At 41.5% G+C, this 25705-nt stretch overlaps 2 protein-coding genes across 2 annotated transcripts; both read right to left on the bottom strand.

Annotated features, from left to right (window-relative positions):
* Nucleotides 1-296: 296 nt before the first annotated feature.
* LOC142954670 (inter-alpha-trypsin inhibitor heavy chain H3-like) lies at nucleotides 297-8887 on the bottom strand. Its single transcript, XM_076095827.1, has 22 exons — nucleotides 8774-8887; nucleotides 8473-8502; nucleotides 8229-8252; nucleotides 7380-7534; nucleotides 7192-7296; nucleotides 6907-7069; nucleotides 6644-6754; nucleotides 6371-6499; nucleotides 6011-6127; nucleotides 5758-5926; nucleotides 5515-5640; nucleotides 4928-5109; nucleotides 3964-4149; nucleotides 3717-3856; nucleotides 3328-3488; nucleotides 3117-3143; nucleotides 2942-3010; nucleotides 2274-2387; nucleotides 1912-2113; nucleotides 1642-1814; nucleotides 813-924; nucleotides 297-693 (listed from the first exon to the last, which is right to left on the bottom strand). Exons 1-22 carry the CDS (start codon nucleotides 8885-8887, stop codon nucleotides 555-557), a joined length of 2748 nt encoding a protein of 915 aa, XP_075951942.1. The 3' UTR covers nucleotides 297-554.
* Nucleotides 8888-16593: 7706 nt separating this feature from the next.
* On the bottom strand, nucleotides 16594-25184 carry LOC142954669 (inter-alpha-trypsin inhibitor heavy chain H3-like). Its single transcript, XM_076095826.1, has 22 exons — nucleotides 25071-25184; nucleotides 24770-24799; nucleotides 24526-24549; nucleotides 23677-23831; nucleotides 23489-23593; nucleotides 23204-23366; nucleotides 22941-23051; nucleotides 22668-22796; nucleotides 22308-22424; nucleotides 22055-22223; nucleotides 21812-21937; nucleotides 21225-21406; nucleotides 20261-20446; nucleotides 20014-20153; nucleotides 19625-19785; nucleotides 19414-19440; nucleotides 19239-19307; nucleotides 18571-18684; nucleotides 18209-18410; nucleotides 17939-18111; nucleotides 17110-17221; nucleotides 16594-16990 (listed from the first exon to the last, which is right to left on the bottom strand). The coding sequence occupies exons 1-22, from the start codon at nucleotides 25182-25184 to the stop codon at nucleotides 16852-16854; spliced, it is 2748 nt and encodes a 915-aa protein (XP_075951941.1). The 3' UTR covers nucleotides 16594-16851.
* Nucleotides 25185-25705: the final 521 nt, after the last annotated feature.

A 25705-nucleotide genomic window follows, 5' to 3' on the forward strand; every position in this document is an offset into this window, starting at 1 on the left:
TCATGTGGTTTAGGAGTCCTACAGTAGACCTCACAGTCATCAGAGTTGCACTGCTTGGAAACACTTTGGATCCCACTTTATATCTTAGCTCCTGACATTAGCAAACTCCTTAACTGTACCAATTCAGTAAAGCCAGATGTGCCAGCATCATCATAAGGGCTTTTATTGGACATTCTCAAAAATGACAAAGATTAACGATCTTATCTGTTGTGCTGGACAATGTTGGGAACAATGAAACACTGAGATGAAATGAATAAGTCCAGCCTGAGTCCATCGCAAAGAACTGTCCCATTTATTGTAGTACAAGTGATTCTGCTCACTCTCAGTTCCTCTCACTGTTTTGGAACAGTGTTACTTACCATTTTTTTATAATTCCAGCAACTACACTGATAGAAACTGTGAAATTGTCGATGCAATACTGGGAATGAAGCCTGCTTGCCTTTGGGTACAAGATATCAGAGCATTCATGGTTGTAAGTACAGACAGATTTGAATATTTATTGTATGAATTCAAGTTAATTACTTCTGTGGTAGACATGGATGCTTAACCTGTTTTTAAACTGTTTTAAAAAGGCCTGACACAACGTAGTCCGTTGCTTCTCCGTCGATGAGGCCGGTTCCATTGCTGTGAACGAACCAGCAGGGAACGTTTTCTCCTCTCTTCACATCCCTCCTGAAGTCTCTCTGCCAGCCTCTGTGGACCGAGACAGAAACGTCACACAGACCCAGTTATTCATTTAGGACACACATTGCATGCAAACTCTTCCACGCTGAGATGGGGCACACGTATCTGTGCATGTAGGTGTAGTATACCTGGTCACGTTGAGCTCCTGTCCTTTCACATACATGGTGGCGTCCGGTTTCTCTGGGACTTCACCTGGACGCAGGTCTGACACCTCATATTCAACCCCGTGGTAGAACTGACCTGGAGGACAAACCACCATTTAAAGTAAATATCATTTTAGAATCAAATCATTCAGGCCCTGTAATTCTCCACCAGTAAATGCCAACTATCTGTTATACTGTATCCCTCTGTTTATACTATATGAAACATGAATCATGTAGACAATTGTTTGATTATGTCTTCGGTTTAGTAACTTCTTTAAACCAGATCTTGTTTAGAAAATCCTTCAAAAAATCATCAAATCTGACAAATCCCCACAGGAAATTCCTCCTGTGAGTGTTTGTGAAGTAAAGTAAATCTAGTCCTGTTTTGTACAATTTTAAGGTCTCACATAGGGAAACTGTCCAGTTTAATTTGAAGCCACAAATAAAAACAATGTTCTTATTTCTGTAAAGCAGAGGGGAGCTGCAGATTTAGATGGCAGATTCTTTCACTTTTCTTATTTTATATTTTCCTAAGTGGGTGCACGATGAGGTGGACTTCTGTCTGGGCTGGAACTACAATGTGCAATTGTCAAATGTTCACGATTATGACTTGCCAAATGTACTATTTACAAAGCGAACTATAAAATGAAGTACTCTGCTTAGCCTCTGAGTAAATCAACATCGGGCCAATCCCCAAACAAAGTGACGGATATAACGGCAATCCATCCATGGAATTCAGAAATGCAATCCACATCACTTGTTTTGACCTGCTATTCAATTTTAAAACATGCAATCTATGTGTGTCATGTTGTACCTAGCAGGCCGTGAACAGTCGGGGACAGGAGGTGGCTGTCCAGGGTGTAGAAACCCAAGTAGTCCCGGTGGTACGGGTGCTTCGCCCACACTTTGTGTAGCAGGATGACAAACTTGACCGAATCCTTTAGAGTTACTGTTAGGCTGCGATCCTTGGTCAAGAAAAGATCCACGCTGGAGGAGAAATAAGGGGAAGGAGATGACAACTATTCATCTTGAACTGGATTTTAGTTTTCACATGTAGAGAGATAGATCTCTTTGACTTCCTTACTTGGGTCCTTTGACAGAAGCTGTATCAGACCACAGCAATTTGACCCGTTTGCCGTCCTGGAGCACTGAGATGTCCTGAGTGCTCACCTCCAGCCTCACCCCCAGAGTCCGGTGGACGATGCCAAAACGGCAAAAGTAGGTGTTAACTTTACCATCAGGAGCAATCTTCTTGTCTCCGATGATTTGGCCATTGACCAAAATACCTGAGGAAACAACGTGGGATTCAGTCACTCACTTTTTAACTGCTTGGTATGATTTACCAACACATAAGTGTCCAAAATCCCAGACTACAAGGAGTCCACATGTGTAGTGAAAAGTCAAGGGGTAAAAAAGTCATGATGATAATCAGGACTCAAGGCTGACCTTGTGTTGGGTCTCTGACCAGGTTGAAAATGGTTCCTGGTTTATCGTTGATATTGAAACACAGTGCGTCCTCTCGGTCAGGGAGCTCTATCATGAAATGAGGATCTCCATCCACTGCGGGTGACACCAGTAGAATGACAGTAACAAACACAATGGAGGTTAGTTTGTTCTGCTGATGACAACATGTCAACAAGACTAACAGTCTACAGTCACGCTAGCTGCTCTGTGAGGCTGCACATATAGACACAGTGGTGCTTCTTGCTAAAAAAAACAGCATGTTAGTAAACATCAACATACTAATACACGGATGTTTAGCAGGTGTAATGTTTATCATGTTCACCATTTTAGTTTAGCGCGTTAGCATGCCCTAATCAGAAAATACAGTTGAATTTGATGGGAATGTCATTTGTTTTGCAGGTGTTTGGTCATAAACTATGGTATTGGATCTATCAAGTATGAGATATTTCACTACATAGGTACAGATTTTGACCTGATGATGGCGCTAATTAAAAGGTCAGGGATCACCAAAGTCATCAGGACTCATGCTCTGAGGACCATGAACGTCTGCAATAAATTTCTTGGCAATCTATCTAATGTCTGTCGTGACAAACTGACAGACATCGCCATCCCCAGAGCCATGCAGCTGCCATTGCTTAAAGTGTACTTACCTAAATATGTGGGTGTTGCCGGGGGATAATACAGACGGGGTGCATTCATAGGAGGTCGATATCGATGTGCTAGAAAAAGGAACAATTCAATTTAAAATTGAAAGCAATACGGTGAATTGACTTAATCCCAGAATTATATTTTTATGCTATATGGTTACAAAAAAAACTGTCTTACACATTCTCTCTGCCGCTTGTCTTTGCTCTGTCAAAAAACAACAACAGATGGACAAGTTGAATAAATAATATGTTGAAAACATGAATAAAATAGTCAGTACTGCTTGTGAATGTATTACAGTATTGCTTTTCAGAGAAAAAGCTTGACGGCAGCCATGATCAGGAAAGCTTGCAGAGTTATCACTTTTGAAACCCTCTCTTTCCTCCCTCACCCTCAGTCAGTTTATCAGCGATGAGAGGGCTGCCTGGTCCGTCCTCAGTATCAGGCTTGGTGACCACCATGGAGGTGAGGGGGGTGACGAAGCTGTAATACAGAGACATGTCCAGGGCCTTGGCTGTGGCGTTGGCTTTCTCGTCTGGGGCTCCACTCTTGCTGCAAGAAGGAAAATGTACCAAAGTTGCCACACATGACACTGACATTCAGAAAACCACAACGGAATCTATGAATTAACAATACAAGATTAATCATGGGCCCTCAGTTGGTGGGGAGAAGCACAGTGCCCAAAAAGTATCATTAACAAGGTGGTCATGCGACCAATGGGAAACAAAGATGTCAGGTGAATCCAGGTATCAGCTTAAGTGAAATTACTGAATAACAGACCTCTTCTCCAGTAGTTGCTGGATGGTGAGGTACGCCCATAGACGCTCTGTGAAATCCCCAAAGATGTACTCCTCATTTGGGTACATCACGTCCCAGTCCAAAGCACTGGCCTGGCCCTGCACCGTGAAGTCCTCCTCAAACTATAGGGCAGAAAAAAAGAGGATTTGTAAATAAACAGAGTAATAAACACATGTCCTCCCTCCAACTCAGCATTGTCTCTAAATTTCTGCCATTTCCTTCTCCTCACCCCTTGGCCGAACACTTCCACCATGAAGTTGCCCAGGTCATTGTCCATCAGCCGACCGGCCACCACGATCTCTGAGCCGTTATACAACTGGGTGTAGTGGTTGGTAGTCAGGGAGTCCACTGCGTTGTCAGGATAACGCAGATCCACCTCTGAAAGTAGAGGACTGGCCACCTCCTGAAAGAAACCCTGGAACAAATGCAGACATACATTGAATTACATGCATTTGTAAAACATTTCTATATAACTAGTTTTTATTGTATCTAAAATAGTTTTTTACACAATTGTAGAAGAATGTGACATTTATAGACTGCTGCAAGGATGACATGTTGGCCAACCAATGAAGTAAGCATCGCACTGGTTCCCTTGACAAAAAGTCAATGTGATTTTTGGATTGCATTTTGGATTTCTGCAGAAAATAAGCTCAGTGGCAAACCCAAGGTCACGATACTTACACGCTTTGTTCAGCAAGATAACTTTCACAAATGAACCCAGTTTTTATGATATTTAAAGGGTGAATACAATCAGCAGAAGTAAAAAGCTAACGTTAGCCTTTAAACAAACTACACCATGGTCGTATGATTTCGAGAATACATAATTTGGCTGTGAAGGAGGACTAGTCGGTGTGATAGTGTTTAGTAGTCCCATTCAGCCACCTGTTAGCAACTGCCTTTTTTAAGACACGTAAAAGCTTCAACATTCAAAAGAGGGTTATTTACTGACGTATTTTATTTCGCAGAACAAAACATTAAAATATCCTCAGCTTGTGTTAACCACAGACCTTATTTGAGGCATCTAATAAAAAAAACATTACAAAATAGAAAAGGTGAGGGAAAAGGAATTGCTTTAGGGTTTTAGGACACATTCCTGCAGCACTCTATCTCTATACATTAGCTGGTATTATTTACATTTAACAAAAATCTTAAAGAATTGGTTTGAAAATATATTCATAGCCTTGAGGCTCCACCTGAAGTTGAAGGACTGCATCTGAACCCTCAAAGATTCTGCGGGCCACTCCCTTGTTTTGTTTGCTCATCACATCCAGGAAGGAGTAATCCACATCGTTTCCAAATCCAAGACAGAACAGAGACATGTTTCCTCCGATGGCAGACTGAACATTCTCCTGAATCGTCTTCAGGTTGGACTCCCCTACATGTACACAAGCAGGCACACAAGTGTTATGTGTGAGCATATAATGACAGCATGCAGTTTAAACAAGACTTAAGTTACTCAACTTACTCAACTTAAGGTTTTTCAAACTTTGATTTATATTGTGTATCAAATTGCTGCATTCACAAATCTGTAGGGGATTCAGCACACTAAAGGTTTGTGTTAATTCACTTTTTTTTTAGTTCAACTTTTCAATCTTAAAAGGATCTTCCTCAGGTCCTCAGAATGAACATTTCTCTGGATGGACGGGAGGGAAGTCTCTCCTTCAAAGGCACAGATACAACATGCGAGAATTGAATGCTAAATAGAAAGTACATAAATCAAATGTGCACTCACACAAATATACAGTGGGTCCTACAGTATGTACACACTCTGCATGCTCACCAGAATTTGGCATTCCATCAGTCAGTAAAAGGATCATATCGACGCTCCTCTCTGGAAGCTTCTTCTCCCGCCTGTCTTTGACCAGCATGTCCACGGCTCTCAACACTGCACTATTAATATCGGTTACTTGAAGGAAAACACACAACAAATCATAAAATGTTTAGTATGAGAGTGTATTTCTATCATTTAAGGAGTTTAGATGACATTTAGCATTAAAGTTGTAAGACTTATTTTTCTATTAACCTCCATTGTCGACTATCTTTCTGACATAATTCATGCCTTCAGCCACCATTTCCTTTGTTGCTTTGGTGAGTGATTCCTTCCAATATTCAATCCTGTGATCAAACTGGATGAGGGCAAAGTGGTCCTCTTCGTGGAGTTCTAGGAGGATGGTCAGCAATGCCTGTCGTGTCTGCAAGGAAGGTCAGAGGTCAAAATGTGTGCATGCGGGCCTCAATAAATCGGTGACACATTAACTGTCGGAACGGTCTCTCACCTGTTCCATCTTTGTTCCACTCATTGATCCGCTCCTGTCAATCACAAACGCCACATTCTTTGGGACTCTGGGCAGGTCAGGGGGAGCAAAGAAGTGCACAAAGTATCCGTTCACAATCTGAAGGGATGAGAATCAATGAAGAGCAGTAATGTACACGAAAGAATGAAAAGGCAAAAAACTGCAAGAATTTCCCCCTCTAAAATGTTGTTGATTCATTTCACATTTGTCAATTTCTCAATTTTATTATACAACTCAGCCTCCAGAAAAACAACATTACAGTGAATCTGCATAGTTTTACATGTGAAGCCTGATTCAAATGTGCATTCATCAGCAGATACTGAGTATTTAGTGACAGCTGACCTGAACGTCCCCGAGGCTGTTTGCTCGCTTCACGTCATACTTGATGACAAAATCTCCGTCGATGAGCGTTCCATCACAACCTGGACACTTCCTCTGCTCCTCCATAGTTGGCGAGAAAGAGATGTGTGCCTGACAAAGGGATAGCGATACGACTAGTTTAGCTTACTCTTGTTTATTAGATCAATCATTTTATTGAATGTGGAGAAAAATAAGTGAGGATCTGCAAGACGGATCAGAGTCAACTTCTTTAATAAGGCCTGTTGTATCGTGTACCTTGTTGTCTGAGACTGTTTTCTTCACCAGGGGGAGCAGCTCATTGGAGAGGAAGGTTGCATGGGCATCCACATAAGAAATGCCCTGAGGCTCATAGATGTTTGTCACAATCTGTCTCCACACACACAGAGAGAGAGAGAGAGAGAGAGAGAGAGAAAAAGAGAGAGAGAGAGAGAGAGAGAGAGAGAGGCAGGGCTCATTTGTAAGGTAAACCACACATTCAGAATATCTGAAGAGAGATTTGAACATGAACATGGATTCACCTGAAACTCCTGCACCGGTTGTTTGGGTTTAACTCGAGTCAGAATCTCATAATGGCCCAGTTTCCTCTGAAGGAGCTCCTCGTAGGTCAGAATGAAAGTCACGTTACTTTCAGCTGCGATGTTGACAGACACGGAAAACTTCTCCATCTTCCTCCCAGAGGCCCTGTGATGAAACACAGACACCAATGACGGCCTCTCATGTCAACACGATCTGCCCTAAGTCAGTGAAAGTTTAGATGCAGTATGCTTTTTTGAATGCGTATTTCATTCTGTGTTATGACTCACTTGACCAGTCCAGCGGTCTGTCCAGAGGAAACAGCCTTCTCATACTGTTTCTTGGCTTTCTCTTTCTCCTTCACCTCCCCAACATACACCTCACCATTAATTTCCCTGTGAGGAACAAAGACACTTGTCAAAAGGTGAAGAAAGACAGGATCTATTCCAATAGTCACATGTACTATATTCTGACTGACATGCTGAAGTTGACGATGAAGGCCGTCTTGGGCAGGTCCACTTCGAAGAAGATTTCCTGTGAGGAGTTTGCCTTGTTCAGAGCCCTGGAGGTCATGACGGTGTGGGCGAAACGAGACATCACCGTGCAGTCCACTTTCACGCTGTACACCTCCACCTGAGACAGAAGGACAGGGAGCGATTGAAACACTAGTGAAAGCCTTCTACCACAAGCATTTCACATACAGCAGTTTTACACAATGAAGCACTGTAAGATCTGCTGTGGTTTCAAACTGAACTGCACCTGGGTCCAGTAAACAGCATGCTATCCTGACTGCTGCCAAAGAAAACCATAACACAACTTTGAATTTTTTTTTTTTTTTGAAGGGCATTACGTCACTGATTCCACATTGGGAGTGTTGTGTGAGAGCGATTCGGTGAGTCAACCTGGGTGCTGTATCCAGGGATAGTGTGGCAATTTGAAAACTAAACTCCTTTTCAGTTAATTTAGTTATTCTCAATCGTTGTATTGACAGTATTATGACCTGTTTATCAATCTGCCAGAGAAGCACCGATATATTGATTAATAGAGTTTATCATTCTTCCCTTATCTTTTTCTGTTCTGCTCTGTTAATTTGCTGCTTTTCTTTTATTTGCATACCGTTACCCTTACAGGATAAATAAAGTTGCATTGAACTGAATATCAATATAAATATGAATAGCCCAATGTCAGCTGGGATCGGCTCCAGCGCCCCGCGACCCTGAACAGGATAAGCGGTTTGGATAATGAATGAATGAATGAATGAACTGAATATTTCTAATCACCATCATCATCAATACATACAAACAATACTAACAGATTGTTTTCTTACCGTGGCCTCAGCCGTACTTCTTTTCTGTAACAAAGAAAAAAGAAAAGGGAGATTCTTCTTGCAGTTGGAAAATCAAGACTGCGCAAATCTGGCAATTTTATCGGCCACTGTTGCATCATGCTACCAAATAATATGAATTATCAACATAGCCTAGTTTATTTTTTCACATATTTCACACTTTGGAACAACATTTATAGTTTCATGTAAAAGGACTGTCCGTCTTTAAATTGTTTCTCACAAGTACCTGCAGTGATTTGGCAGCTCCTCTTGTCTCCTGAAATACAAATACAGCAGATGCCAAGATAAGCATTTCATGAACCAACTTATCACAAAAAACAGCATTACATTCTGTGTCGTATATACGTACAAAGAGCAGAAGTTAGAAGGCATAATGTGATAGTAAAACCAAGTAGCATTTAAGTTCCAAACTAGTTTGTGCAGAGATAATTTGGTGAAATCAGGAACCACCAGAGAAAATTAATACTTTCGTATAAAACAATGTGGTTTCCAAATTAGGCTCAGAAAAGGTCAGTGTGTGAAGTTACCTGCAGAGCTTCATGGCCCCCGGAGATGACCAGAGCCCCCCGGGCCAGGCCGGGCAGCCAGAGGCAGGCGCTGCCCCACAGCAGCAGCAGTGCAACACCCTGCAGTCCAGACATGACTAAACTTCCACTGAACAGTGTCTGACTTCAGTGCTGAGAAAAAAAGCTCTCTGTCCAGGAGGAGGAGGAGGAGGAGGGACAAAAAGTGTGTTTGTGTGTGCATTGGCCTGGAGTATTGACCAACAGACCTGAGCTTAAAGTGCAAGAGGCCCTGAAGTGTAAACGTTGGTGGAAATATCTGTGCCTGGGCTGAAAAGTGTGTGAATGTTAGTTGGGTTGACACTAAACTTAAACCTAACAAGACGTTTGGTAACATGCAAACACCTAGAGCGTTTGCATCAGTATACATTAGTTATATTATTTAGTTTAGGCAAATACAAACACAGTACAATACGTCACAGCAGTCGGTTCATATTGCAGCAAGACATCTGTGTTGCTGTATCTGTATTTACGATATATGTTGTCTATTTGTTTAAATAACTCTGTCAGTTACAAGATATAGGTTTATCGACATATCACAATGTCTTTTGCTGTTTATGAACGTTTTTGAATAATCAGCAGATTGAGACATGTGCTGGACTCTGTCACTCAACTTTCCCTGCTTCACTTGATGTCGGTGTTTATGTTATTTCCCAATTACCGGAGAGCAAACAGTAGAGGACTGTAAGTAAATCAGACAGACTCTTGTGTGTTTTCTGAAGTTAAATTATCCACCCCCAAAATAATGTTAACTGATTAATGGTAGATTTGGCCCATAGGTATAATGCATGCAGAAGAATCAGACCATTGTGATGTAATACTGGGATGAATAAACCTTTCAAGGAAATCTGTGTGGACCACATTGATTTCACTTGAACATACACATTTTGACTGCAGGTTTATGCCACTTTGAACCTTTTTTTGAACCACTTTGAAATGGTCAGTAAAAAAAAAAAAAAGAACAAATAATCAGACAATCTTTGTCAACACTGATAATAAATCTCACATCTCATTTACAGTTCAACAGGTTTATGCCACTTTGAACCTTTTAAACAAACACTTTTTAATGTGGGCGAGCTGTCCTTTGCTCTCCATTTTTGGCAAGTCATCGTCGTCAGATGGCACTCTGTTTGGCACTGCGTTTGGCTCGCGTTGTCAAAGGATTCAAGACGGACACTGGGCAAAACTGACCCGCTCATTTTGTGCCATATTTCTTAAACTTGATAATCTGCAGCACGGATGTCATAATACAGTGATAGATTCAGAGCTCATCTCACAACAGCAGGTGATTTGGGGCTTTGTTGTTAACCAGGTTGCTTTGAGTATTGGTTTAAACACTTCAATCATCTCAGCCAGGGCTGGATTAACCCACTAGAGGTCCTGGGGGGCAAAAATAAGCTGTGTGCCTCGCCCTGTGTATTGGTTAGTGATCAGTATTAGTGGTAACTTGATTAAGCTAAACTTAAATTGGTACAATGCACCATGTAAGCATAATATAAACTGAAACAATAAAGGCCTTTGTGTTTCCTTAAGGCCCATCATTTAAGTTTATACCATGATTTAAGTGGTTTATACAGCAATAACAATCAAATTAAAACCAGCAATAACAAATTGTTTGGCCACTTAGATAGAGGTGCTGACTTTGTCCGAACATGACGAATAATATTAAGGTTCAAGCTTACCTAGATTAACCATAAGACTGAGATAAATCTTCCCATTTGCTTGTATGTGTATATGAATGCAAACAGACGCTCTGTGCATTTAGGCCTTATTGTGTTTGTAACCATAATGTTAGCACGTTACAGCACAGTCCTGCATCGACATAGAGATCTTCAAGTTTACTTGATGAGGTTTTACCATTTCCATACAAATTTCCCTCTTTTGTAGTTTAGTACCAATAAAAAAGAAGAAATCATTTATTTAGGAAAAATGGTCAGTAAAAAAAAAAAAAGAACAAATAATCAGACAATCTTTGTCAACACTGATAATAAATCTCACATCTCATTTACAGTTCATCAGCCACATTACAATCCAACCCACTACATCCGTCTGCAGCACTGTGCAAATGACAAAGTAACTAAACTGCTTGCCTTAATGTCAACTCAATATATTGGCATAAAACTATACAATTTATCTCTCTTAAAGAAACTGAAGCATAGGAGACCACAAGAAAAGAGGAAGAGAAGAGCAGCAAACATCACAATGACACACCTCCTTCTTGCTCCTTCTTGGTCGAAATGCATTATTTCTTGCAGCTGCATTGCATTCTGGTCTATTAAGGAAAACAATGTGCGTCTCTGCCGCGTCTTGAATGGGTTTCTTATTGCGAGATTGTCGATTAAATAGTTTTTCAGCCTCACTGATGACTTTTTAAACACAAGAGTTTAGACGGTGCTGTGATGTATTAACAATAGTATGAAAGGAGCCAATAACGCACTTCTTCCCTCGTCGACTCTTTGATTTGACCTTCTCACGTTATATAGCGGCATCTCGGTCTTCACAGCAGCTTTGTTGGTAAAACAAGCTGTTGCAGGATTACCACAATCCCTACAGCGCTCAGCTACAGTAGCCTTTAACTCGGGATATTTCTGGTCTAATAATGTCTATATTTATTTACAGTAAAAGATAAAAATGCAAATACCGGATGTGGCCTATTTCAGTTTTTCGCTCTGCAAAGTCCTGCGAGGTGCGTGCCTCGGCCACTTTTGGCTCATGCGCACAATGAAGAAAAATTGAAAAAAAAACACTATTTCTCAAAAAAAATGTAAAGCATAAATTAGAGGTGAACACTGCACACACTTGGCAGGAGAGCACCAAGTTATGCAGGAATAATTTTAAAGATGAGGCCTATAATGAAGCTGCTGTGACGGCCAAGGCCACTAGAGTCAACTATGGATCAATAGCGTTATTGTATCCTCTCATACAGTGCATCACATGATCACTGTCTAAACCTTCATGTTTAAAAAACGGGACAAAAAGTTGTTTCACTAACTTAATGAAGGAAACCTTATTGACGTGCACTTCTCTCATACTAAGGTAATAACAGGTCATAGTCCATCTGACATCACTGATGAACCTGGTTATTATCTCAGATAAAATGTTGCTTCATTTTTCCCCTTCTTCTTCTTCTTCTTCTTCAGAGCAGCCTGCGCATGCGCTGAGTGGAGAAACGGTCCAAAACAAGTGAAAAAAAAACGAATTAAGATTCTTTTTTTTAATTATAAGTATATAAAACAAAAACAAAGAAACACGCAATCAACCTCATTTTTTAAAGACTACAAACCCCGAAAAAAAACTGCAATAGATAATTAAATTATTATTATTATTTGTTTTTTTTTCGTTTCCTGATTAAACTAAATAGCCTCATTGAATGATATACTTGTAGTGGCCATTTGTCGACTTCATCCAACTTAAACAAACAATACTCAAACGCCACTGATGCACCGTGATCGGTATTTTTACGCAACCAGAAGAGAGTGGATTGTCCATGCAGGATTCCGATTTTTGTGTTTATTGAATAAAGCAAACAAACGAACAAACAAACGAACTAACAAAACTCCTGTCGTGCTGTCTCTCCTGTGATGTGATATGCTGGTAAAAACTATACGCCCACCCCGGTGCATGCTGGTCCTATCCTTCTACTCATATATATATAGCAACAGGTGCCCACAGTAATTACCCAAAAAACAATATAACTAAACAAATTACTATTAAAGAGAAAAATAATCTTAATATATAAAACATCTACAATAATTAAACAATACTACTTATAAATGAAATAACAAAATACAATATCAAATAAATAGCTCCAACATTCCGGCCCCTAATTGTGCATAATATCACAATTATTATTCTCAAACGAGCTATTCCTACAATAAACATGACCTAAAGTTAATCTTCTTCTTGACACCTACAACAAACAAGAAGAGAAAGATTAGAGAGAGAGAAAATAGAGGTCGAGAAAGATAGAGGTGGAGAAAACATCAGTCCATGATGTTTAGTCTGCTGCTTCCAATAGCAGACAGAGCTTCGTCACCGGCCTCTCCAGAATGCTGGTCCTGGTTTGAAGTCGCACAGACCGCACCAGCCCCTTTGTATCTGGTCTTGCATCCAAAACTTTCCCCATTATCCAAGATCCTCTTGGAGCTGTGGTGTCTGCAACAAGGACAATGTCTCCAGCAGTGAGGCTTCTTCTTGGCCTTGTCCATTTTTGTGTGACTTTAAAGCTTTGAATTTTTCTTTCCACTTCATGCTCCTGATTCTTCAGATTGTCCTTTCTGAGATCTGCAGAAGCACAAAACTCCTTTCTCTTCTGTCCCAATAACAGGAGAAGTTCCTTGACCTTCAGAAACCAAGCGACAGATGTTTTTAGTCTAGTCCAAGATGAAAAATAGTAGATCAGGTGGTTGGTGGCATTTTCCAAATCCTTGATAGCATTTACCATTAAGTCCCTTTTGACCTCTGGGTCATCTGCAGAAATCACATCAAGCTTCACATCCAGTTTAGGCCACTCCTTCTTTGAATGATAGAGAAACTCAGGTCCATTTATCCATCTCCTGCTTTTCAGGAAATCCTCAGCTCTCATTCCTCTTGATGCTTCATCTGCTGGATTCTCCTTGGAACCCACATATCTCCACTGATCCACATCTGCTGCTTCTCTGATGAAAGAGGTTCTGTTTGCTACAAAAGTGTGGAATCGTCTGGTTTCACTAGAGATATACTTAAGGACTGTTGTGCTGTCCGTCCAGAAGACCGACTTCTCCAGCTTGAGTTGCAACTCTTTCCGAAGCATTTTATCCACACGAACAGCAAGAACTGCGGCTGTAAGTTCCAGTCGAGGAATTGTGGTCTGCTTTAGTGGAGCAACTCTGGCCTTTCCCAAGAGAAATGCAACATTTACTTTATCATCAGTTTCCAATCTCACGTAAGACACAGTTCCATAGCCAACTTGACTGGCATCCGAAAAATGGTGAAGTTGTGCTGTAGCAGGTTCTCCAAAGTCTCTGGGTTTAATACAGCGGTCCACTTTGAACTCAGACATCCTTTTCAGGTCCTCAAGCCAATTAGACCATTGTTCAGAGAAAGAGTGGGGAATAGCATCATCCCACCCCAGGTTTCTCCTACAAAGCTCCTGCAGTAACAGCTTGGCTGGCATACTGAATGGGGCTAGAAATCCCAAAGGGTCATAAAGTGAGCTGACCACTGACAAAATGCCTCTTCTGGTGTTTGGCTGTTCTTGTAATGATGTCCTGAACTTGAACTTGTCAGTTTCAATGCACCACTCTAGTCCTAGTGCTCGCTCCATTGGAAGTTGGTCTGTATCCAAATCCAGTTCCACCATTTCTTTTGGTCTTTTGTCCTCAGCGATTGACAGCAGCACTGTGCGGCTGTTGCTGATCCATCTTGAAAGATGAATCCTCCTTTATGACAGAGAGCATTCAAATCTTTGATCATTTGCAGTGCCTCCTCCTCTGACGCCATGGATTTCAGGCAGTCATCCACATAAAAATTATGTCTGACTGTATTTGTCACTTCTGGAGGGAAATGTTGGACATTATCATCTGCAGTTCTCCTCAAAGCATAATTTGCACAACTTGGTGAGGATACAGCTCCGAACAGATGTACTTTCATCCGATACTCCAGTGGAGACTGTGCAGTGTCACCATCAGACCACCAGAGGAAGCAGAGAAAGTTGATGTGCTTTTCTGAGACATGAACTTGATGAAACATGGCTTGGATGTCGGCCATTACTGCAACGGGCTCTTGCCTAAATCGGACGAGGACTCCAATAAGAGTGTTAGTAAGATCAGGTCCCTGCAAGAGCTGGCAGTTCAGTGATGTCCCTTTAAAAGTTGCTCCACAATCAAAAACAACTCTCAGTTTGCCTTTTCTCCATGATGAGGGATATACCACACCTCTCCATCACTTTGTTCGAGTTGATCAGCAGGTACCATCTCGGCATATCCTTGAGTTATCATGTTGTTTAGGAATGCGGCGTATTCCTCCTTAAATGGAACATTCTTGACAAATTTTCTTTTCAGGCTTCGGAGGCGCTGTTCTGCAACACAGCGATTGTTAGGCAAGACAGAATTTTCCTGTCTGAAAGGTAAGTCAATACAGTAATGGTCTCCAGTTAATACTGTTGTGTTGCTCATAACATTCATGAACTTGATGTCTTCTCTGGACATTTCAATCTGCTCCTCTGATCTCTCATTAAAGTCATGGTTATACTGTTTAACCAGCATTCCTTGCAGATGTTCCACAGATATTCGGTTGGCTGTTACAGCAGGGCAGCCACTCTTACTCCTACTGCTTCCGCCGCGAAGTGGACCATTAATGACCCAACCAACTCTGGTTCTGACCGCATAAGGTCCTTCATCCTGGCTGTTTATCAGCTCCCAAGGCTCCATCACTTTTGGAGCATCAGTTCCAATTAGTAGCTCAACACTTGCGTCAATGTCGTGGAGCTTAACATCCTTGAGATAAGACCATTGATCAAGATCCTCCTGTCGTGGAACGTTGAGTATAGAAACAGGCATGCTCTTTTGAGTTAGAACATCAGGTAACTCAATGAAATCATTTGTGCTCATACCAGACACTTCAAGACCTGACAGAATATGTGCATTTACAATCTTCTTTTGACTCATTGTTCTCAGCAGAATACTGGTCTTTTTACCCTTCAAGTTCAGTTTTCTTGCCAAGTTCTCTGTACAGAATGTGCCGGAACTCCCTGGATCCAAGAAGGCATATGTCTGCACCGTTTTGTTACCCCTCTGGCTCTTGACTTTGACAGCGACAATAGAAAAGATGGAATTATCTTCATAACCAGCCCCAATATGGCCGCAGGTCTGAGACATGGTGGTTGAGACACTTGGAGGGCTCACAGACTGTTGGGCTTGTTGAAAGGTTGTTCTTTTATCTTGCCACTCTATGTGAAGGACTCCTGGGTGCTTTTGGTGACACACATTGCAATCCAATCGACTCCTGCAGTCTTTGCTTGTGTGGCCTACTTTCAGGCAACCAAAACAAATACCTCTCTCTTTCTCTCTCTCTCCCTGTGATCAGCTCATTGTGGGCGTTCACTTTAAGTTAACCAACCAGACTCTGCACAGTTTGCTTAATTAAAGCCAATCACATCGTAGCTGTCAAACTTTAAAAAGTGTTCTCCTCTCTGCTGCTGTCAGTTGTCATTTCAGCTCATATTAGATGAGACCCTCCTCCACCCCAGTCACCTCCAGTCAGCATCACAGTCCTGCTCCTCATTCATCATCAGATTGCAGCAACTCCCTTCATCACCACCACCACCACCAGTGTCTGGACTCCAGGGGGGATTAGGCCTTATCTGACCTCAGCATCCCTACCCTCGGCTATATTACTTCAGGATGGAGTCCAATGGCCAAAGACTTTGCACTGTTCAGATTTTATGCATGTATAATAAATCATTGTTAAATTCTAATAAAGTCCCCCCTGATTGAAATATATTTGGCATCATGTGGTTTAGGAGTCCTACAGTAGACCTCACAGTCATCAGAGTTGCACTGCTTGGAAACACTTTGGATCCCACTTTATATCTTAGCTCCTGACATTAGCAAACTCCTTAACTGTACCAATTCAGTAAAGCCAGATGTGCCAGCATCATCATAAGGGTTTTTATTGGACATTCTCAAAAATGACAAAGATTAACGATCTTATCTGTTGTGCTGGACAATGTTGGGAACAATGAAACACTGAGATGAAATGAATAAGTCCAGCCTGAGTCCATCGCAAAGAACTGTCCCATTTATTGTAGTACAAGTGATTCTGCTCACTCTCAGTTCCTCTCACTGTTTTGGAACAGTGTTACTTACCATTTTTTTATAATTCCAGCAACTACACTGATAGAAACTGTGAAATTGTCGATGCAATACTGGGAATGAAGCCTGCTTGCCTTTGGGTACAAGATATCAGAGCATTCATGGTTGTAAGTACAGACAGATTTGAATATTTATTGTATGAATTCAAGTTAATTACTTCTGTGGTAGACATGGATGCTTAACCTGTTTTTAAACTGTTTTAAAAAGGCCTGACACAACGTAGTCCGTTGCTTCTCCGTCGATGAGGCCGGTTCCATTGCTGTGAACGAACCAGCAGGGAACGTTTTCTCCTCTCTTCACATCCCTCCTGAAGTCTCTCTGCCAGCCTCTGTGGACCGAGACAGAAACGTCACACAGACCCAGTTATTCATTTAGGACACACATTGCATGCAAACTCTTCCACGCTGAGATGGGGCACACGTATCTGTGCATGTAGGTGTAGTATACCTGGTCACGTTGAGCTCCTGTCCTTTCACATACATGGTGGCGTCCGGTTTCTCTGGGACTTCACCTGGACGCAGGTCTGACACCTCATATTCAACCCCGTGGTAGAACTGACCTGGAGGACAAACCACCATTTAAAGTAAATATCATTTTAGAATCAAATCATTCAGGCCCTGTAATTCTCCACCAGTAAATGCCAACTATCTGTTATACTGTATCCCTCTGTTTATACTATATGAAACATGAATCATGTAGACAATTGTTTGATTATGTCTTCGGTTTAGTAACTTCTTTAAACCAGATCTTGTTTAGAAAATCCTTCAAAAAATCATCAAATCTGACAAATCCCCACAGGAAATTCCTCCTGTGAGTGTTTGTGAAGTAAAGTAAATCTAGTCCTGTTTTGTACAATTTTAAGGTCTCACATAGGGAAACTGTCCAGTTTAATTTGAAGCCACAAATAAAAACAATGTTCTTATTTCTGTAAAGCAGAGGGGAGCTGCAGATTTAGATGGCAGATTCTTTCACTTTTCTTATTTTATATTTTCCTAAGTGGGTGCACGATGAGGTGGACTTCTGTCTGGGCTGGAACTACAATGTGCAATTGTCAAATGTTCACGATTATGACTTGCCAAATGTACTATTTACAAAGCGAACTATAAAATGAAGTACTCTGCTTAGCCTCTGAGTAAATCAACATCGGGCCAATCCCCAAACAAAGTGACGGATATAACGGCAATCCATCCATGGAATTCAGAAATGCAATCCACATCACTTGTTTTGACCTGCTATTCAATTTTAAAACATGCAATCTATGTGTGTCATGTTGTACCTAGCAGGCCGTGAACAGTCGGGGACAGGAGGTGGCTGTCCAGGGTGTAGAAACCCAAGTAGTCCCGGTGGTACGGGTGCTTCGCCCACACTTTGTGTAGCAGGATGACAAACTTGACCGAATCCTTTAGAGTTACTGTTAGGCTGCGATCCTTGGTCAAGAAAAGATCCACGCTGGAGGAGAAATAAGGGGAAGGAGATGACAACTATTCATCTTGAACTGGATTTTAGTTTTCACATGTAGAGAGATAGATCTCTTTGACTTCCTTACTTGGGTCCTTTGACAGAAGCTGTATCAGACCACAGCAATTTGACCCGTTTGCCGTCCTGGAGCACTGAGATGTCCTGAGTGCTCACCTCCAGCCTCACCCCCAGAGTCCGGTGGACGATGCCAAAACGGCAAAAGTAGGTGTTAACTTTACCATCAGGAGCAATCTTCTTGTCTCCGATGATTTGGCCATTGACCAAAATACCTGAGGAAACAACGTGGGATTCAGTCACTCACTTTTTAACTGCTTGGTATGATTTACCAACACATAAGTGTCCAAAATCCCAGACTACAAGGAGTCCACATGTGTAGTGAAAAGTCAAGGGGTAAAAAAGTCATGATGATAATCAGGACTCAAGGCTGACCTTGTGTTGGGTCTCTGACCAGGTTGAAAATGGTTCCTGGTTTATCGTTGATATTGAAACACAGTGCGTCCTCTCGGTCAGGGAGCTCTATCATGAAATGAGGATCTCCATCCACTGCGGGTGACACCAGTAGAATGACAGTAACAAACACAATGGAGGTTAGTTTGTTCTGCTGATGACAACATGTCAACAAGACTAACAGTCTACAGTCACGCTAGCTGCTCTGTGAGGCTGCACATATAGACACAGTGGTGCTTCTTGCTAAAAAAAACAGCATGTTAGTAAACATCAACATACTAATACACGGATGTTTAGCAGGTGTAATGTTTATCATGTTCACCATTTTAGTTTAGCGCGTTAGCATGCCCTAATCAGAAAATACAGTTGAATTTGATGGGAATGTCATTTGTTTTGCAGGTGTTTGGTCATAAACTATGGTATTGGATCTATCAAGTATGAGATATTTCACTACATAGGTACAGATTTTGACCTGATGATGGCGCTAATTAAAAGGTCAGGGATCACCAAAGTCATCAGGACTCATGCTCTGAGGACCATGAACGTCTGCAATAAATTTCTTGGCAATCTATCTAATGTCTGTCGTGACAAACTGACAGACATCGCCATCCCCAGAGCCATGCAGCTGCCATTGCTTAAAGTGTACTTACCTAAATATGTGGGTGTTGCCGGGGGATAATACAGACGGGGTGCATTCATAGGAGGTCGATATCGATGTGCTAGAAAAAGGAACAATTCAATTTAAAATTGAAAGCAATACGGTGAATTGACTTAATCCCAGAATTATATTTTTATGCTATATGGTTACAAAAAAAACTGTCTTACACATTCTCTCTGCCGCTTGTCTTTGCTCTGTCAAAAAACAACAACAGATGGACAAGTTGAATAAATAATATGTTGAAAACATGAATAAAATAGTCAGTACTGCTTGTGAATGTATTACAGTATTGCTTTTCAGAGAAAAAGCTTGACGGCAGCCATGATCAGGAAAGCTTGCAGAGTTATCACTTTTGAAACCCTCTCTTTCCTCCCTCACCCTCAGTCAGTTTATCAGCGATGAGAGGGCTGCCTGGTCCGTCCTCAGTATCAGGCTTGGTGACCACCATGGAGGTGAGGGGGGTGACGAAGCTGTAATACAGAGACATGTCCAGGGCCTTGGCTGTGGCGTTGGCTTTCTCGTCTGGGGCTCCACTCTTGCTGCAAGAAGGAAAATGTACCAAAGTTGCCACACATGACACTGACATTCAGAAAACCACAACGGAATCTATGAATTAACAATACAAGATTAATCATGGGCCCTCAGTTGGTGGGGAGAAGCACAGTGCCCAAAAAGTATCATTAACAAGGTGGTCATGCGACCAATGGGAAACAAAGATGTCAGGTGAATCCAGGTATCAGCTTAAGTGAAATTACTGAATAACAGACCTCTTCTCCAGTAGTTGCTGGATGGTGAGGTACGCCCATAGACGCTCTGTGAAATCCCCAAAGATGTACTCCTCATTTGGGTACATCACGTCCCAGTCCAAAGCACTGGCCTGGCCCTGCACCGTGAAGTCCTCCTCAAACTATAGGGCAGAAAAAAAGAGGATTTGTAAATAAACAGAGTAATAAACACATGTCCTCCCTCCAACTCAGCATTGTCTCTAAATTTCTGCCATTTCCTTCTCCTCACCCCTTGGCCGAACACTTCCACCATGAAGTTGCCCAGGTCATTGTCCATCAGCCGACCGGCCACCACGATCTCTGAGCCGTTATACAACTGGGTGTAGTGGTTGGTAGTCAGGGAGTCCACTGCGTTGTCAGGATAACGCAGATCCACCTCTGAAAGTAGAGGACTGGCCACCTCCTGAAAGAAACCCTGGAACAAATGCAGACATACATTGAATTACATGCATTTGTAAAACATTTCTATATAACTAGTTTTTATTGTATCTAAAATAGTTTTTTACACAATTGTAGAAGAATGTGACATTTATAGACTGCTGCAAGGATGACATGTTGGCCAACCAATGAAGTAAGCATCGCACTGGTTCCCTTGACAAAAAGTCAATGTGATTTTTGGATTGCATTTTGGATTTCTGCAGAAAATAAGCTCAGTGGCAAACCCAAGGTCACGATACTTACACGCTTTGTTCAGCAAGATAACTTTCACAAATGAACCCAGTTTTTATGATATTTAAAGGGTGAATACAATCGGCAGAAGTAAAAAGCTAACGTTAGCCTTTAAACAAACTACACCATGGTCGTATGATTTCGAGAATACATAATTTGGCTGTGAAGGAGGACTAGTCGGTGTGATAGTGTTTAGTAGTCCCATTCAGCCACCTGTTAGCAACTGCCTTTTTTAAGACACGTAAAAGCTTCAACATTCAAAAGAGGGTTATTTACTGACGTATTTTATTTCGCAGAACAAAACATTAAAATATCCTCAGCTTGTGTTAACCACAGACCTTATTTGAGGCATCTAATAAAAAAAACATTACAAAATAGAAAAGGTGAGGGAAAAGGAATTGCTTTAGGGTTTTAGGACACATTCCTGCAGCACTCTATCTCTATACATTAGCTGGTATTATTTACATTTAACAAAAATCTTAAAGAATTGGTTTGAAAATATATTCATAGCCTTGAGGCTCCACCTGAAGTTGAAGGACTGCATCTGAACCCTCAAAGATTCTGCGGGCCACTCCCTTGTTTTGTTTGCTCATCACATCCAGGAAGGAGTAATCCACATCGTTTCCAAATCCAAGACAGAACAGAGACATGTTTCCTCCGATGGCAGACTGAACATTCTCCTGAATCGTCTTCAGGTTGGACTCCCCTACATGTACACAAGCAGGCACACAAGTGTTATGTGTGAGCATATAATGACAGCATGCAGTTTAAACAAGACTTAAGTTACTCAACTTACTCAACTTAAGGTTTTTCAAACTTTGATTTATATTGTGTATCAAATTGCTGCATTCACAAATCTGTAGGGGATTCAGCACACTAAAGGTTTGTGTTAATTCACTTTTTTTTTAGTTCAACTTTTCAATCTTAAAAGGATCTTCCTCAGGTCCTCAGAATGAACATTTCTCTGGATGGACGGGAGGGAAGTCTCTCCTTCAAAGGCACAGATACAACATGCGAGAATTGAATGCTAAATAGAAAGTACATAAATCAAATGTGCACTCACACAAATATACAGTGGGTCCTACAGTATGTACACACTCTGCATGCTCACCAGAATTTGGCATTCCATCAGTCAGTAAAATGATCATATCGACGCTCCTCTCTGGAAGCTTCTTCTCCCGCCTGTCTTTGACCAGCATGTCCACGGCTCTCAACACTGCACTATTAATATCGGTTACTTGAAGGAAAACACACAACAAATCATAAAATGTTTAGTATGAGAGTGTATTTCTATCATTTAAGGAGTTTAGATGACATTTAGCATTAAAGTTGTAAGACTTATTTTTCTATTAACCTCCATTGTCGACTATCTTTCTGACATAATTCATGCCTTCAGCCACCATTTCCTTTGTTGCTTTGGTGAGTGATTCCTTCCAATATTCAATCCTGTGATCAAACTGGATGAGGGCAAAGTGGTCCTCTTCGTGGAGTTCTAGGAGGATGGTCAGCAATGCCTGTCGTGTCTGCAAGGAAGGTCAGAGGTCAAAATGTGTGCATGCGGGCCTCAATAAATCGGTGACACATTAACTGTCGGAACGGTCTCTCACCTGTTCCATCTTTGTTCCACTCATTGATCCGCTCCTGTCAATCACAAACGCCACATTCTTTGGGACTCTGGGCAGGTCAGGGGGAGCAAAGAAGTGCACAAAGTATCCGTTCACAATCTGAAAGGATGAGAATCAATGAAGAGCAGTAATGTACACGAAAGAATGAAAAGGCAAAAAACTGCAAGAATTTCCCCCTCTAAAATGTTGTTGATTCATTTCACATTTGTCAATTTCTCAATTTTATTATACAACTCAGCCTCCAGAAAAACAACATTACAGTGAATCTGCATAGTTTTACATGTGAAGCCTGATTCAAATGTGCATTCATCAGCAGATACTGAGTATTTAGTGACAGCTGACCTGAACGTCCCCGAGGCTGTTTGCTCGCTTCACGTCATACTTGATGACAAAATCTCCGTCGATGAGCGTTCCATCACAACCTGGACACTTCCTCTGCTCCTCCATAGTTGGCGAGAAAGAGATGTGTGCCTGACAAAGGGATAGCGATACGACTAGTTTAGCTTACTCTTGTTTATTAGATCAATCATTTTATTGAATGTGGAGAAAAATAAGTGAGGATCTGCAAGACGGATCAGAGTCAACTTCTTTAATAAGGCCTGTTGTATCGTGTACCTTGTTGTCTGAGACTGTTTTCTTCACCAGGGGGAGCAGCTCATTGGAGAGGAAGGTTGCATGGGCATCCACATAAGAAATGCCCTGAGGCTCATAGATGTTTGTCACAATCTGTCTCCACACACACAGAGAGAGAGAGAGAGAGAGAGAGAGAGAAAAAGAGAGAGAGAGAGAGAGAGAGAGAGAGAGGCAGGGCTCATTTGTAAGGTAAACCACACATTCAGAATATCTGAAGAGAGATTTGAACATGAACATGGATTCACCTGAAACTCCTGCACCGGTTGTTTGGGTTTAACTCGAGTCAGAATCTCATAATGGCCCAGTTTCCTCTGAAGGAGCTCCTCGTAGGTCAGAATGAAAGTCACGTTACTTTCAGCTGCGATGTTGACAGACACGGAAAACTTCTCCATCTTCCTCCCAGAGGCCCTGTGATGAAACACAGACACCAATGACGGCCTCTCATGTCAACACGATCTGCCCTAAGTCAGTGAAAGTTTAGATGCAGTATGCTTTTTTGAATGCGTATTTCATTCTGTGTTATGACTCACTTGACCAGTCCAGCGGTCTGTCCAGAGGAAACAGCCTTCTCATACTGTTTCTTGGCTTTCTCTTTCTCCTTCACCTCCCCAACATACACCTCACCATTAATTTCCCTGTGAGGAACAAAGACACTTGTCAAAAGGTGAAGAAAGACAGGATCTATTCCAATAGTCACATGTACTATATTCTGACTGACATGCTGAAGTTGACGATGAAGGCCGTCTTGGGCAGGTCCACTTCGAAGAAGATTTCCTGTGAGGAGTTTGCCTTGTTCAGAGCCCTGGAGGTCATGACGGTGTGGGCGAAACGAGACATCACCGTGCAGTCCACTTTCACGCTGTACACCTCCACCTGAGACAGAAGGACAGGGAGCGATTGAAACACTAGTGAAAGCCTTCTACCACAAGCATTTCACATACAGCAGTTTTACACAATGAAGCACTGTAAGATCTGCTGTGGTTTCAAACTGAACTGCACCTGGGTCCAGTAAACAGCATGCTATCCTGACTGCTGCCAAAGAAAACCATAACACAACTTTGAATTTTTTTTTTTTTTTGAAGGGCATTACGTCACTGATTCCACATTGGGAGTGTTGTGTGAGAGCGATTCGGTGAGTCAACCTGGGTGCTGTATCCAGGGATAGTGTGGCAATTTGAAAACTAAACTCCTTTTCAGTTAATTTAGTTATTCTCAATCGTTGTATTGACAGTATTATGACCTGTTTATCAATCTGCCAGAGAAGCACCGATATATTGATTAATAGAGTTTATCATTCTTCCCTTATCTTTTTCTGTTCTGCTCTGTTAATTTGCTGCTTTTCTTTTATTTGCATACCGTTACCCTTACAGGATAAATAAAGTTGCATTGAACTGAATATCAATATAAATATGAATAGCCCAATGTCAGCTGGGATCGGCTCCAGCGCCCCGCGACCCTGAACAGGATAAGCGGTTTGGATAATGAATGAATGAATGAATGAACTGAATATTTCTAATCACCATCATCATCAATACATACAAACAATACTAACAGATTGTTTTCTTACCGTGGCCTCAGCCGTACTTCTTTTCTGTAACAAAGAAAAAAGAAAAGGGAGATTCTTCTTGCAGTTGGAAAATCAAGACTGCGCAAATCTGGCAATTTTATCGGCCACTGTTGCATCATGCTACCAAATAATATGAATTATCAACATAGCCTAGTTTATTTTTTCACATATTTCACACTTTGGAACAACATTTATAGTTTCATGTAAAAGGACTGTCCGTCTTTAAATTGTTTCTCACAAGTACCTGCAGTGATTTGGCAGCTCCTCTTGTCTCCTGAAATACAAATACAGCAGATGCCAAGATAAGCATTTCATGAACCAACTTATCACAAAAAACAGCATTACATTCTGTGTCGTATATACGTACAAAGAGCAGAAGTTAGAAGGCATAATGTGATAGTAAAACCAAGTAGCATTTAAGTTCCAAACTAGTTTGTGCAGAGATAATTTGGTGAAATCAGGAACCACCAGAGAAAATTAATACTTTCGTATAAAACAATGTGGTTTCCAAATTAGGCTCAGAAAAGGTCAGTGTGTGAAGTTACCTGCAGAGCTTCATGGCCCCCGGAGATGACCAGAGCCCCCCGGGCCAGGCCGGGCAGCCAGAGGCAGGCGCTGCCCCACAGCAGCAGCAGTGCAACACCCTGCAGTCCAGACATGACCAAACTTCCACTGAACAGCGTCTGACTTCAGTGCTGAGAAAAAAAGCTCTCTGTCCAGGAGGAGGAGGAGGAGGAGGGACAAAAAGTGTGTTTGTGTGTGCATTGGCCTGGAGTATTGACCAAGAGACCTAAGCTTAAAGTGCAAGAGGCCCTGAAGTGTAAACGTTGGTGGAAATATCTGTGCCTGGGCTGAAAAGTGTGTGAATGTTAGTTGGGTTGACACTAAACTTAAACCTAACAAGACGTTTGGTAACATGCAAACACCTAGAGCGTTTGCATCAGTATACATTAGTTATATTATTTAGTTTAGGCAAATACAAACACAGTACAATACGTCACAGCAGTCGGTTCATATTGCAGCAAGACATCTGTGTTGCTGTATCTGTATTTACGATATATGTTGTCTATTTGTTTAAATAACTGTCAGTTACAAGATATAGGTTTATCGACATATCACAATGTCTTTTGCTGTTTATGAACGTTTTTGAATAATCAGCAGATAGAGACATGTGCTGGAC

The sequence above is a fragment of the Anarhichas minor genome, unplaced genomic scaffold, assembly GCF_050575085.1.
Source record: "Anarhichas minor isolate MPS153535 unplaced genomic scaffold, ASM5057508v1 ptg000021l, whole genome shotgun sequence".
In the NCBI taxonomy this organism is placed as follows: Eukaryota; Metazoa; Chordata; class Actinopteri; order Perciformes; family Anarhichadidae; genus Anarhichas; species Anarhichas minor.